This window comes from Dendropsophus ebraccatus, chromosome 5 (genome assembly GCF_027789765.1).
Source record: "Dendropsophus ebraccatus isolate aDenEbr1 chromosome 5, aDenEbr1.pat, whole genome shotgun sequence".
NCBI classification, from domain to species: domain Eukaryota; kingdom Metazoa; phylum Chordata; class Amphibia; order Anura; family Hylidae; genus Dendropsophus; species Dendropsophus ebraccatus.
In genome coordinates this window covers 47,812,943-47,826,261 of record NC_091458.1, presented here as the reverse complement: position 1 = coordinate 47,826,261, position 13,319 = coordinate 47,812,943, and the positions used below count along the sequence as shown (strand labels likewise).

The 13,319-nt window shown below is 41.3% G+C and overlaps 1 protein-coding gene across 3 annotated transcripts; it reads left to right on the top strand.

Moving 5' to 3' along the window:
* The first annotated feature begins 24 nt into the window (after positions 1 to 24).
* On the top strand, positions 25 to 11,122 carry LOC138792531 (uncharacterized). Of its 3 annotated transcripts, none has more exons than XM_069970084.1 (9): positions 25 to 109; positions 205 to 289; positions 950 to 1,047; positions 3,162 to 3,272; positions 3,420 to 3,488; positions 4,978 to 5,031; positions 6,289 to 6,592; positions 9,365 to 9,546; positions 10,669 to 11,122. In XM_069970084.1, the coding sequence occupies exons 2-9, from the start codon at positions 262 to 264 to the stop codon at positions 10,699 to 10,701; spliced, it is 879 nt and encodes a 292-aa protein (XP_069826185.1). In that variant the 5' UTR covers positions 25 to 109; positions 205 to 261; the 3' UTR covers positions 10,702 to 11,122. The 3 variants fall into 3 exon arrangements, with proteins under 3 accessions (XP_069826185.1, XP_069826184.1, XP_069826183.1); XM_069970083.1 differs by having other exon boundaries at positions 3,159 to 3,272; positions 6,292 to 6,592; XM_069970082.1 differs by having other exon boundaries at positions 3,159 to 3,272.
* The last annotated feature ends 2,197 nt before the right edge of the window (positions 11,123 to 13,319 follow it).

The following is a 13,319-nucleotide window of genomic DNA, read 5'->3' as shown; positions in this document are numbered from 1 at the left end:
AGCCAGTATACTTTCTAACACTGGAGTGGCTTTTGGGAATTGTGGAAAGCTGAGCTTGGCTCAGAGAGTCCCTGTGCAGAGTAGAAATGTTCCCGTAAAGAGTGTCACGGTAAGATAAGACCACTTTCAGGTTGTCTGGAGAGCCGTTTTATCACATTGGTTAGAGATCAATACAGGAACAGACTTCTTTTCATGTATTTTCAGATTTCTTCAGGTCCTGTTCCAACACAAGCTAAAACACCAAAACCTTGCTTTGGGCGCATGTCTACAATGGCAATGCCACTCAAAGGTAAGCATTTTGCTATTTTACATTTAACAGTAGATAAGTGTTTTTTTTTTTTTTTTAAATTTGTGTTTGCAACGATGTGATAGTATAACTCCTACTGTATGTGCTTTGACGCAACTAAAGTTGTCAGAATTAAACCTTTCGGTAGCCTTCTCTATTAAGGGATTTTAATTATGGAGAGAGAACCCCCTCTCTATAGGCAAGGGTATAATGCTGTTGTAAAGAGAAGCAGTTGCTTGGAAGGATTCACTCTATAGTCACCCTGTAAACTCTGGTGTGTCTTTTAAAGGAATTCCAGGAAAAATGAACTTTTGCCCTATCCACAGGAAGAGGTTGGACCCCCTGCGATCTCCTACTTTTCCCCTATCCTGTGGATAGGGGAAAAGTTCATGTTCCCTGGAATACCCCTTTTAGCTATCTAGTCTAGGTTTACACTGTCTAAGATGTCTAAGAATTGGACAGGTTCTAATTATCTCCCCCAATGTTTAATAACATATTACTTCCAGACCCAGCTCTGACTGGTTGGGAGCTGTGTGGTCCCAACACAAAGCAAATGTTCCTCATGCTCCTTTTTGTGTCAGATGTCTAATATCCAATGTATGTATTTGCTGTATCTGATTTATACCAGAGTAGTATTTAACCTTCTGTCTTTTCACATATCAGATATAATATTCAGCCCTTGTCGAGTTCCTAAGACAGTGACGGACAAGCCCTCTAGTGGATCAGCTAAGAGAGTCAAACAGTTAAATGCCTCGGCCACGGTGTGTATCTATGTGACTGTAGATTTCTGTTGGGACCATTGCAACCTAAAATGCCATTAACAAATAGCAAATGGCCAGAACTGTACACAGCCCCATATTATTGCCAGCTGAATTGTGTTTGAGGGGAGGAGGGGGAAGACGGTCCACAGCAATTCTCCCTCCCCAAGGTCCTTCATTGCTTTCAGTTTTGCACTCCGCACACTGTTGTGTGGTTTAACATCTAGAAACTAAGAAAGGGACATACTGTGTTTATAAAATACTCTAGGTTTATACTTGGTAAGTTGGTGCAAAGGGTTAATGTGCCCTTTTCCTCTGTTTATAACACTTTTGGATTGTGAGTCATACATTAATTTCTAGAGTTCTTCCAAAGATTAATTAAAACCTCATCAGTAAATAATTATTCATCACCTCTGATCAATATGGAGTTAAGCCTCTGATGGGGCCTCAAGGTCATAGTCTGCAGTTTCTTGTGTGATGCTGCTGTGTGCATTGGATCATTGTTCTAAGGGCCCTATTCCACCGGACGATTATCGTTTGCATAATCGTTAACGATTAACTATCTCAAACGACCGCTATTGCGAAAGACCTGAAAACATTCACTTATTTCTATAGAATGATAATCGTTACTTATGATCGTAATTGCGATAGTTTTTTATTCGCTATTGCGAACGACCGAATGATGTCTTATTCAATGCGAACGTTCTGCGAACGAGCAACGATAAAAATAGGTTCAGGTCTTATAAAGCGATCAACGATTTCTCGTTCGGTCGTTAATCGTTTCAACTGCATTTCAACCGAACGATTATCGTTTAGATTCGAACGATTTAACAATAATCTGAACGATATTCGGCTGGTGGAATAGGGCCCTAAGGACAAACTTCAGCTGAAGCTGACCGGAATGGTTGTGGGTTTTGTAGCTTCGCAATACAGGGCTGGATTGGCACGGTTTGGGCGTGAGCTGTATGACCAAGGTTTATTTCATTTATTTTATAATTTACTTATTTCCATTCTCCTACCTTTTTAATATTTTTAAATTATGGCCACTAGGCCTAATAGCCTAACACTTCCTATGCTTTTTAGAAGTGTTCAACAGTCTCTCTCCTACCACTGACAGGATTAGCATGAAAGGTGGTTCCTATAGATAAGATGGGATCAGACCATTCATAATAAGTGATGATCACAGCTTACCTTCACCCTTCCATGCACAATGAACTCTGCACAAGTCAAAGAGCATGCCTATAAAGCTCCACCATAGAAGTCAACAAAAATGAGCTATTTAGTACTGATTGAAGAAACATCTGTCAAAACATGTTGAGTAGTAGTAGCAGTCTTCACTTTACCGGTATATCTCATAATTACAGATGAAATATTGAATCATTTAACCCCTGGACGTACAGTTACGCCATGGAAGTCTGTCACCAGACGACCCTGGACGTAACTGTACGTCCTGGGTGTTTCTCCTGCTATAAAGCGCACTCCGGAGCGGAGAGCGCTTCATAGGTGGTGGGGGCCGGCTGCAGTGAGCAGCCTGCACCTCAGTTGGACAGGCTGCAGCGTGACATTAACTCCTTAAACGCAGCCGCGACGCCCCGTAAGTGAAAAAATAACACCGTTTATAAGCGTCACAATAGGCCCATTTTATTAATAAATAATTGCCAAAAAAAAGAATTTCATAAAAAAAAAAAAAAATACATATAACATTAGAGAATCTGTGTAAACCTACATATGGTTGTGTTCGGGATGAACTATAGAATAGTGGTATCATGTCGCTTTTACCATATAGTGCGTTACGTAGACACAGGAAACCCCCCAAACGTTACCATATTGCATTCTTTTTTTATGATTTAACCTATTTATATCTTCATAAATGTTATGGTAAAATGAAATATGCCATCACACAGTACAACTATTCCTTTAAAAAACAAGCACTTATATGGCCCTGTAGATAGAAAACTGAGAGTGCTAGAGCTCTTTGAAGGGGAGGAGGGAAAAACGAAAACACTAAGATCAATATTTGCGCGGTCCACTGGGTCATTTTGGGTCTGGTCCTCAAAGGGTTAATGTGAATTTATTTTATTGTTTAAATTTCTTTTTTTTTTTTTTTTTTGTAGAAGTTCTCCCAGCCGTACTCTTCTTCGAAACAGCTATTCTTTCCGAAAACCCCACGCGCTTTAGCACTAGAGATGGCAAATAAGAAACTAGAGGCTGATCTGTCAGACACCAAGGTATGTTGTATGGTTGGTGTACTAAATGTAGGCATTTATCATAGCTCCACCTTCAGAAGGTTGTGTGAGAGGGTCTGTTTTCCTACAAAAACAATAAAATATCAGATTTTGTTTCTTAATGGTTTTTGTTGTGTCTCTTTAACACAGCCTTCAACAAGATCGACTGTGAAATGGGCAGATCAGTCCCCTCCTGTGTTTGAGAATGAACCCAAAATAGTGAGTATAATAGTGAAGTGTTTTCTAAAAAATAATAAATAAATAATTTTAATGCCATTATGAACTAACCCTATTGCGCACAAATAACTACTCTAAGGTAGCCAAAACTTGGTCAGTTGTGCCCTTGATCATCTTAAGGATGCAGATTATTTTGTGCTTGGGTGCAGTTTTTTTCCCTGCAGAAAGCCGTAACGTACTTTATTATCCTTTTGAGGTTACTGTAAATGTGCTGTTTTTTTGGCGCCATCTCTTTGCAGTTTAAAGTACAATTGAACCTTGTGTTACAAATGCAGCAATAGTAAAAAAAATGTCTTTATTCAAAGTTCAGATGTCATTTTAGCTTTGCTTATATCAATAGTAAAAGTGAATATAGGAAACTTGCTTATTAAGAAAATTGCTTTCCTCTCACTTATCATTCTCCTTTACTTCTTGTCCCCCATCTGACTGTTTATTAAAGGAGAAGTCCAGCGAAAGTGTTTATTAAATTAAACATGGTGATGTCATGACCCTACTCCCAGAGCTATGCGGGCTGTGGCTGCTGGAGAGGATGATGGCAGAGGGATGCTCAGTGTCCCTCCAGTGCCCTGTGTCCCTCAGTGTCCCTCTGCCATCATCCTCTCCAGCAGCCACAGCCCGCACAGCTCTGGGAGTCGGGTCGTGACATCACCATGTTATCCAGGAAGTGACATCACCATGTTATCCAGGAAGTAAAGCCTTGATACAGTAGTAAGTGCAGGGAAAAAAGCACTTTTATGTGCATTTCCCGTAATAAGTGTGTATTGGTGATTTGTATAACTTTTAAAGGGTAATACAATAATTTAATAAAAGTTTTCACTGGACTTCTCCTTTTTAAGGATAATCAGTACAGCAGAGAGGATATTAACTTTTAGCTTCACTAAGAGATAAGGTTACAATACCCATAGAAGTCCATTGGAATGGGAGAGGGAGCTAGGAAGAAAGTGCAAGGAGAGAGCTAGGTACACAGATATGCTGTTCCAGTGCTAGTTTTACCTCTACGTCAGCATCCTTTTTTTCTGATTCCTGACGTGTAGGCCATAGTGGGACCAAAAACTAGATGTGAACATAACCTTACATTGCACTGCTCAGTGATGCTATATAATGCCCTCTGTGCTGCTGCAAGTTCTGAGGGTGTTGCCTCAGAGAGGTAGGAGAGCAGGATCTAAGATCTTAGCAGCTACTCTACAGCTGGCATCTGAAGAGATGTAAAACTGGTGAAAAGGGAAAAAACTGAAGATCACAACTAGCCTTTCAATATAAAGAAATATCATAGCTCTGGATGGTTGCACTGTAATAGTGGCACTGTGTGCATACCCATTTTGGCTGTTCTGTCTGCAATAGTAGCCTTATTGTCAAGCCTTAAAAGTCAGAATTTTTTTTTTTACCACTGAAGTTGAGTATATTTCGATGTTTCCAAGGCGCTATGAAGTTACTGGTCCTTTACATTTAATTTCATTTACTTTTTCTATAGGAAGAAGTGGCAGTGCGGTTATTCTTAGATGGTGAAGAAACTGACAAGAAAAAGGTGAGCCTCTCTCATCAGGGTCTAAGTATTAGTGGTTTATACTCCATACTCTGTAAGTATACTGTGATTTACCAACCACATCTGCTGGAAGTGTAATTAATTATTATTTTTTTAAACAATTACCACCCGGTCACTAAACATTGACATTGCTACTAAATATAGTATAGACTAATTTTTTTTTTTATAAAATAGAACTTGGTTTCTTGAGTCCTATTAACAATGGTTTAAAGGCTATGTTTATAAAAATAAATTTAACAGATGAAACCTGTTCTGTATGAATAGACATACAAAACCATTGAATACCAAATTGGGTTAGTTTGTAATCCTTGGGCATCATGTATTAAGGATTGGTCACTAAACTCACAAATTTAAGAGCTAAAAGTCAGTTGTGAAATAAAAAAAAAACGAACATGTGAGCACATACCTGCCACACAAACAGCCCCAAGTACCTTATACAGCTAGTAAACGGCTTTCTCATTACAACTTTGTGTAGAAAGTAATATCATATTCTGTATAAATTATTATGCTTTTATCAGTGCTTGCATCGGATGTAAATGAGCTTCTTCCATGCATGAGTGATGTCCCCGGGTGTTTCCACCATTGCTTTCTATCTCCAGTGCTCAGGGATGTCACTCAAGCTGTGGTGGGCAGAACTAAGATCCTGCACCTCCATGCCTGGTAAAATCTCATTTGCATACAATGTAAACAGTGTTAAAAGATTAATTTCGTCGTTTAATACATAATTCATCAGTGTAGAATCCATATGGGGGCATCTTTATAAACCTATTCCTGTTCGCTATAATTTTGTGGTGGTATTTTAGGCGCCTAAAAACTGACATGTTTTTATTTTTCTTATTTTTATTACCTATGTACAAAAATATAACAGATATACTGTCTCGTATGTACAATAATATAACTGGTACAATATTGCGTTCTATGTTGAAGAATATCTTTGCTCTAAAACTGCTCAATGTATACAAGAATGTAACTACTATTCTATTATACTGCTGTCATATCCTATTTACCTCTACCTCAAGCTATGATTGTCCCTCTGTGCACACAGCCTAAACGTAGGCTCACGGATCACCCCTTTATCCAAGCTAGATTTCCAGGCATCCGTCATATGTATACTAGCCATCCCCGTGCAGACCAGCTTATCGAAGACCACTGTTTAATGCAGTTTTGAATGCAATAAGTTGTAGTAACATTTATATCATTCATGTGTTACTCAGGACATTTATATTATTCATGTGTTAGCAGGACCCAGCTGAAGAATCTGATCGCTTGAAAGGATCTGAAAGCCTGACAACCATTGTACATGAGGGATTGGGTGCAGCGGTGTCCGAGAACTCTGTTAATAATGCTGATGTAGCTGCATCTGCTGGGGTGTTACAGGACTCACAAATACATAGGAACATTGACCATCCTGCACTTTTATCACTCACCCATCCTGCTGACCCTCCTGTGCAGTATCCAAGATTTGAATCTAGTCTGAAGGCAGCTGTGCCGCTCTCCTTTCTCTCCCATCCAGCTGTACAAGCTCTGGAGTCTCGCACTTTGGGTAAGATACATCAATGTATACTCCTATATTGTAAGGCAGCATAAAGGGGGATAATATATACAAAAAAAATCTTTAAAAAGTCTATATAAAAAGTTTGCCATTGCATCTCCTTTTAGTTTGTATTGGGAGATAACAACATGCTTAAAAGAGTTATCCCAAGGTTTAAAGTGATCACCTCCCCACAGAATAGGTGCTAACTGTCTGAACTACTTGTTCCACTACCGATCATGAGAAAAGGGGTCAGTTGTCCTTAGGGTAGCTTCACACTTACCGGATCCGCAGCGGATTTCACTCTGCGTGTTTGCAGCGAAATCCGCTGCTGATCCTGGTAGTGTGAAGTTCTATGGGGTCACATACTCGCAGCAGAATTTTCATTCCGCTGCCAGTATGTGACCCGGCCCCTTTAACGTCCCGCAGCATACATTACCTGCTCAGCACCGCGGCTGTGTGAGGCCCCGCCTCCCGTTGGCCCCCATCAGCCAATAAGTAATCTTTGATTCGGGCCGGGGGCTGCAGGATGCGGGGGGGTTAAAGGGGCCGGGTAACACATCTGCAGTGGAATGAAAATTCTGCTGCGGGTATGTGACCCCATAGACCTTCACTATACCAGGATTTCGCTGCAAATGGCAGTGTGAAATCCGCTGCGGATCCGGTATGTGTGTGAAGCTACCCTTAGAGCAGGCATGTCCAAACTTTTTTTTCGAAGAGTTCCAAATTTGATGAAGTGAACATGTGCGAGGGCCGACCATTTTGCTTGACATTCTTTGGACCATTAAAATGAATGCAAATAAACTTTTTTTTACAAAGTTTATTGAAAACGGCACACTTTTTATACTTAAAAAATCCTGGGGCACACCACCAAACAAAATGGCACAAAATTACACTAAAACAGTACATATTATACATATAGTTAATAATATAGATTCTAAATGTATTTATACTCACTCAGTGTGAAACCTGGGCCTGTTTCGATAAACACAAAAGGGATATCCCTGTTTTTCTCCCCCATCCCCATGTTTTTCTCCCCCCTGCTTCTCTCCCGCTTCTCCCCCCTGCTTCTCCCCCATCCTCATGTTTCTCTCCCCCCTGCTTCTCTCCTGTTTCTCCCCCATCCCTGCTCACCTTCCTTGAGATGCTCGCCGCGGGCGCCGTCCCCCTCACCTACTGGCCCGGACGTGCTCCTCCAATCAGGGGAGACCGGGAGCGTGGTGCGCCACGCACCACGCTCATGGTCTCCCCTGATTGGAGGAGCACATCCGGGCCAGTAGGTGAGGGGGACGGCGCCCGCGGCACACTGGTTGAAAAACACTGCTCTAGTGCACGGGAAAGGAAAGCCGAAATCTCGGACATCGCGAGATTTCGCCTTTCCTTTTCTGTGCACTAGAGTGGCGTGGCGCAAGGTATCTGTTGCTGCCGGATACCTGGGGGGCCGTAAAAGTTCGGAACGCGGGCCGCAAATGGCCCGCGGGCCGGACTTTGGACATGCCTGCCTTAGAGTAAAAGAGGTGGCAGCCCGTATGCTTGGCCACCACAGTAGTCACTTTTTATGGGACTTCCAAGCATAACCAAACATTGTCATTGGATATATTTAGATGTACCATTGAGAATAAATGGAGCAGAGGTCAGGCATGCTTTCTGCCACACCATTCACTTGGTTGATATCACTTGCATCCCCACTACTCAGTACTTGTGGATAGAGTGTATCTGTGCATGCCTGCCCCAAACTCCTTCATAAACGGTACCTGTACCCTACATAATAATTGTGGGGAAAGCCCTTTTTAAATGGGTATTATCATTCACTTAAAAATCTAACCTACAGCCTGTTAAGGCTGCAAAACAGTATATTGCAGCATACCCATCTTGTCTGTTCTAACGCCAGCTCTATCTCTATACTCCATTCATTGTGCTTACTTTTGTTGATGCTTTTCTGATGTACCGAACCCACTGCAGCCAGTTGACTGCAATTGGAACATTACCAGCAGAGGAGGGGGCTGTCATCAGGCTAAGTATACAGGGGGGCTGTCATCAGGCTAAGTATACAGAGGGACTGGGGCAGAGTGGAGCATCAGCACTGGACAGAGTGAGGTGAGTATAGTGCAGTCTGTTTTGCAGCACCAGCAGGCTGTAATTTTTGTTTTTTGAACTAGCCATGACGGTAGGTTTTCTTTGTATTCCAGTTGTGTGCTACATAGATTTTACAGTTGTACCACACATAGCATTGTGAATGCTGATCGCAGTATCTGGTAGTTACATAGCACATTGTTGCTGGTTCAGGAGCCCAGTTGCTTCTCCAACATGATGTGGTTGCTGTGAGTTTATTTTATCTCTAGCCCTATGTGGCTGCTGTGACATATCTGTTCTAGTTTATCGCTGATTGTGTCGATCAGTGCAATACATTTCACTGATCTGAGTGTTTAAAGGACAATTGTTAAATGGCTTACAGCTTGCTTAGTCAGAGTCAGTTAAACATCACAGGAGACAAAGTGCATCATGGGAAAGCCCAAACCAGGAAGTGAAAAAAATATGAAGACACCAACTGGAGCTTCAGTTTTTTGTTTTTTTTTAATCAGCGCCGGAGTTGTCCTTTTTAAGGAAATCCTCTAAACTTGATGGTTGAACCTGTTTAAGGTGGCCCTGTCATGCCCTAATAGTATAAAATATCTGCTATATAGGTGTTTCATTGCTGTTGGATAGATTGTTGATAATTGTACATTGTAGACCAGCTTCTTTAGTATCTGTTTACTCTGTATTCATGTTTTTATCTTCATTCAGGTTCTTACTCTTTGCCTGATATTGCACGATTAAGAATACAAGCTGCTTTGTCAGCAAAACAGAGGTTTTGGGAGACCTGTCTAGATGAGGAATGTGCCTTCTACACATCTCGAGGGGCAGTCAGTTCTTACAGGAACTGCACTGATCCTGTGTCCAGTCTCCTGGAGAGGCAAGAAGCTCTGGTAAGTGTAATTATGTACATTTGCAGGGAAATTCCAATTAAACTTTATTCTTAAAGGGGTATACTCTTTTGGGACACTTAAAGGATTATTCCACTCCAACTTAACCTTTTGTTATGTTGCTGTCCCTAGGGAGACTAACAATTCATTCCATACTTATCTATTAAGTCGCCTTACCCCAACTCTGAGCTGCTACTTTCTGCTAAAACACAAATCTGTGTGTAAGCTTTTCTCTCTTGTCTCCCACTCCTTCCACCTCTCTTCTGAAGCGGCTGATGTAATCAAGTCCCTGGCAAGCTTTATCTGCAACATTGTAGCTTCTTTGTAATGCTGGGATGATTAATGAGTTCATTAGCAACTTGACCTCAGAATAACCCTCCCCCCCATTACAAAGGAGCTACTATGTTGCAGATAAAGCCGGTCAGGGACTTGTTTATATCAGCTCTCAGGAGGGAGGAGGGGGAGAGAAATGATGTGTTTACACAGAGATTTATCTGACAGATGTTTGAAGCCAAAGCCAGGAATGGATTTGAAAAGAGGAGAAATCTCAGTCTTTCCTTTATGACATGTTCTCTGTTTATTGTCCATTCCTGGCTTTGGCTTCAAACGTCTGTCAGATAAATCTCTGTGTAAATGCACCCAAAGGCTCACACACAGGAGACTGAATAGATAGTAAGTATGGAATGAATTGTTACTCACCATGGGCAGAAACATATCAAAAGTTATGTTTGAGTGGAATACCTACTTAAGTGCTCTAAATGGGTAAGGGCCATGTAATGTAGTTCTTTGTTTGTTAATAGCCTAGTACATTCGGAAGTACAGTACTCCATAGCTCATGTGTAGTAGTCATAGACTCCTCTTATTGGGCTCACACCATCTTACCCATGTATGCAAACAGAATAAAGCAGAATGGGGAGCTGCACGCATATGAATTCTTATCCAGGCTTTTACATGCTTGAAGAAACAAACATTGCATTGTGGGATTAAAACTTCTACTTGATTTAGCAACTTTCATGTGGGTGCCGCTCTCCATTTCACCATGTAAGCGATGTGTATGCTTCTCATTGAGCTGCTTCATTCATATCCTATAAAGTATTTTATATCCTGTTTTCTTTTCTCTTTCAGCACTTTACTCCAATCATCCCTGGAGAACCCTGATTGCTTGAACGGTCTTTCCCAGGACAATGCTCTGTCTGCACTTTCCTACAGAGCAAGCAATGGCAGCCTATCATGTGCCATAATAAACCATGCCTGTACATTCAGATTCCCAGTTTACTACATAGTGCATACAGTGCTCTTAGACCTATGGCTTGGGGTTTTTATTTTCTCCATGTTCCTCTGATACAGAGGGTGGGTATTAATATCAGCCACTACTTGTGCTGCCAGTATTGTCTAGGGATAAAGTCCTATCTGTTTGCCAGTAACTTTGCTCTGAGATGGAAACGGCCAAGGATGTATTTTGTCTATTTTTCTCATAAGAATTCAGTATGACATTTTCCAGGACCCCTAAAGCTATGTATTTTAGTAGTTAATTTCTTTGTGTAATGTAAAAATAAATAAAACACTATTTATATTTAAAGGTATGATGAAATGCATTTTCTATTGCTGCTTACACACACCTTTATTCATATGCTGGGACCCTCACCTGTCACAAATACTGGAGACGTGTGTGTCCCCCTTTGGCACAGACCAGTGGGTTGGCCATGCGGCCAATTGGCTCTATGGGGCATAGTACAGTGCTGAGTTTTCTTTGTCTGGCCTCAAAGGTGGAATAGAGTATGAGATACCAAACCGTAACTCACAGGGTACCTATGGACCTGTACAGGTCTTTAAATCTATTATAGAAATCATACACAAAGTATGCACTGATCACTGCATTTCAGGTCTGTCCACCTTTTTGGGTGAACGTGCCCTGCAGATGTCAAGGAACTGATTACACAGGGTGACAAACATCCTCCACAATTAGCTTTATTCATGCCTGGGGTACAAGGAAGGGTAGAGATTTCATTGTTGTGTTCCCAACCATTGTGACCTGAGCCTGATGACACCAAGCAGTGTCCTGTTAAAAAAGATGGCCCTGTGGTTAGGGAAGCCCTCCTGAAATCCATGGGTGCAGATGGTTAGCCAACAGGTACTTCTAGCTTTTACTATTGAAGGTTTGTGGTCTAATCACCAGCTGGGTATGTTCTCAACCTGATGAACCTCAATGCTGTTAAATTTGCCAGTTTTGGATCCTGGTTCAACAGAAACAGGACTTGTCACTCCAGACGACCTTCTGCCATGTGTTGAAGGTTTATTAATGGCTTTCCTTGACCCATAAGAGGTACGGGGGTTTGCAATAAACTAGAATATCAACAAAAGGTTTTTTTTCAGTAATTCAATTCAAAAAGTGACCTCATATTTTCTAGTCATTACATACAGAGTAAACTTTTTTTAAGCGTTTATTTCTGTTATAGTTAATTATGGATTACAGCCAAGAAAAACCCAAAAGTCAGTATTTTATAAAATTAGAATAATTAACCCAAAACACCTGCAGTGGCTTCCTAAGTGTTATAAAAGGTCCCTTAGTCTGGTTCAATATGCAACTTAATCATGGGAAAGTCTGCTGACTAGACAGATGTCCAGAAGGCAGTCATTCACACACTCCACTAGGAGGGTAAGCCACAAAAGTTCATTGCTAAAGAAGCTGGCTGTTCTCAGAGTGCTTTATCAGAGCATATTAATGGAAAGTTGAGTAGAAGGAAAAAGTGTGGTAGAAAAAGGTGCACAAGCACCTGGGAAAACGTCAGTCTTAACAGGATTGTAACAAAAATGCCATTCAAAATTTTGGGAGAGATTCACAAAGAGTGGACTGCTGCTGGAGTCATTGCTTCAAAAGCCACCACATACAGACGTATCCAGGACATGGGCTACAAGTGTTGCATTCCATGTGTCAAGCCACTCCTGACCAATAAACAACAGAAGCGTCTTATCTGGGCCAAGGAGAAGAAGAACTGGACTGTTGATCAGTGGTCCAAGGTGCTGATTTCAGATGAAACTAAATTTTGCATTTCATTAGGAAATCAAGGTCCCAGAGTCTGGAGGAAGAGTGGAGAGGTACACAATCCAAGCTGCTTGAGGTCTAGTGTGAAGTTTCCACAATCAGTGATGGTTTGGGGAGCCATGTCATCTACTGGTGTAGGTTCACTGTGTTTCATCAACATCAAAGTCAACGCTGCCGTCTACCAGGACATCTTAGAGCACTTCATGCTTCCCTGTGCTGAAAAGGTTTTTGGAGATGGAATTTTCATCTTCCAGCAGGATTTGGCACCTGTCCACACTGCCAAAAGTACCAATACCTGGTTTACTAACCACAGGATCACTGTGCTTGATTGGCCAGCAAACTCGCCAGACCTAAACCCCATAGAGAATTTATGGGGTATTGTCAAGAGGAAGATGAAAGACACCAGAGCCAACAATGCAGACGGGCTGAAGGCCGCTATCAAAGCAACTTGGGCTATAAGAACACCTCTGCAGTGCCATCAGCTGATCGCCTCCATGCCACACTGCCACATTGATGCCGTCATTCATTTTAAAGGTGCCCCGACCAAGTATTGAGGGCATTTAGTGTACAGACTTTTCATTTGGTCAACATTTCTGTGTTAAAAACATTTTTTCAGTTTGTTTTATATAATATTCTAATTTTCTGAAATACTGACTTGGCTGTAATCCTTAATCATTAACTTTAACAGAAATAAAACGATTGAAAAAGTTCACTCTGTATGTAATAACTCTAT

Bases quoted from the DNA above. Each gene is read 5' to 3' on its own strand.
- LOC138792531 (XM_069970082.1), top strand. From the start codon at position 262: ATGTCTACAATGGCAATGCCACTCAAAG. The intron at 3,489-4,977 runs GTGAGTATAATA...CTTTTTCTATAG, and splicing joins TTGAGAATGAACCCAAAATA to GAAGAAGTGGCAGTGCGGTT. The intron at 5,032-6,288 runs GTGAGCCTCTCT...TTCATGTGTTAG, and splicing joins AAGAAACTGACAAGAAAAAG to CAGGACCCAGCTGAAGAATC.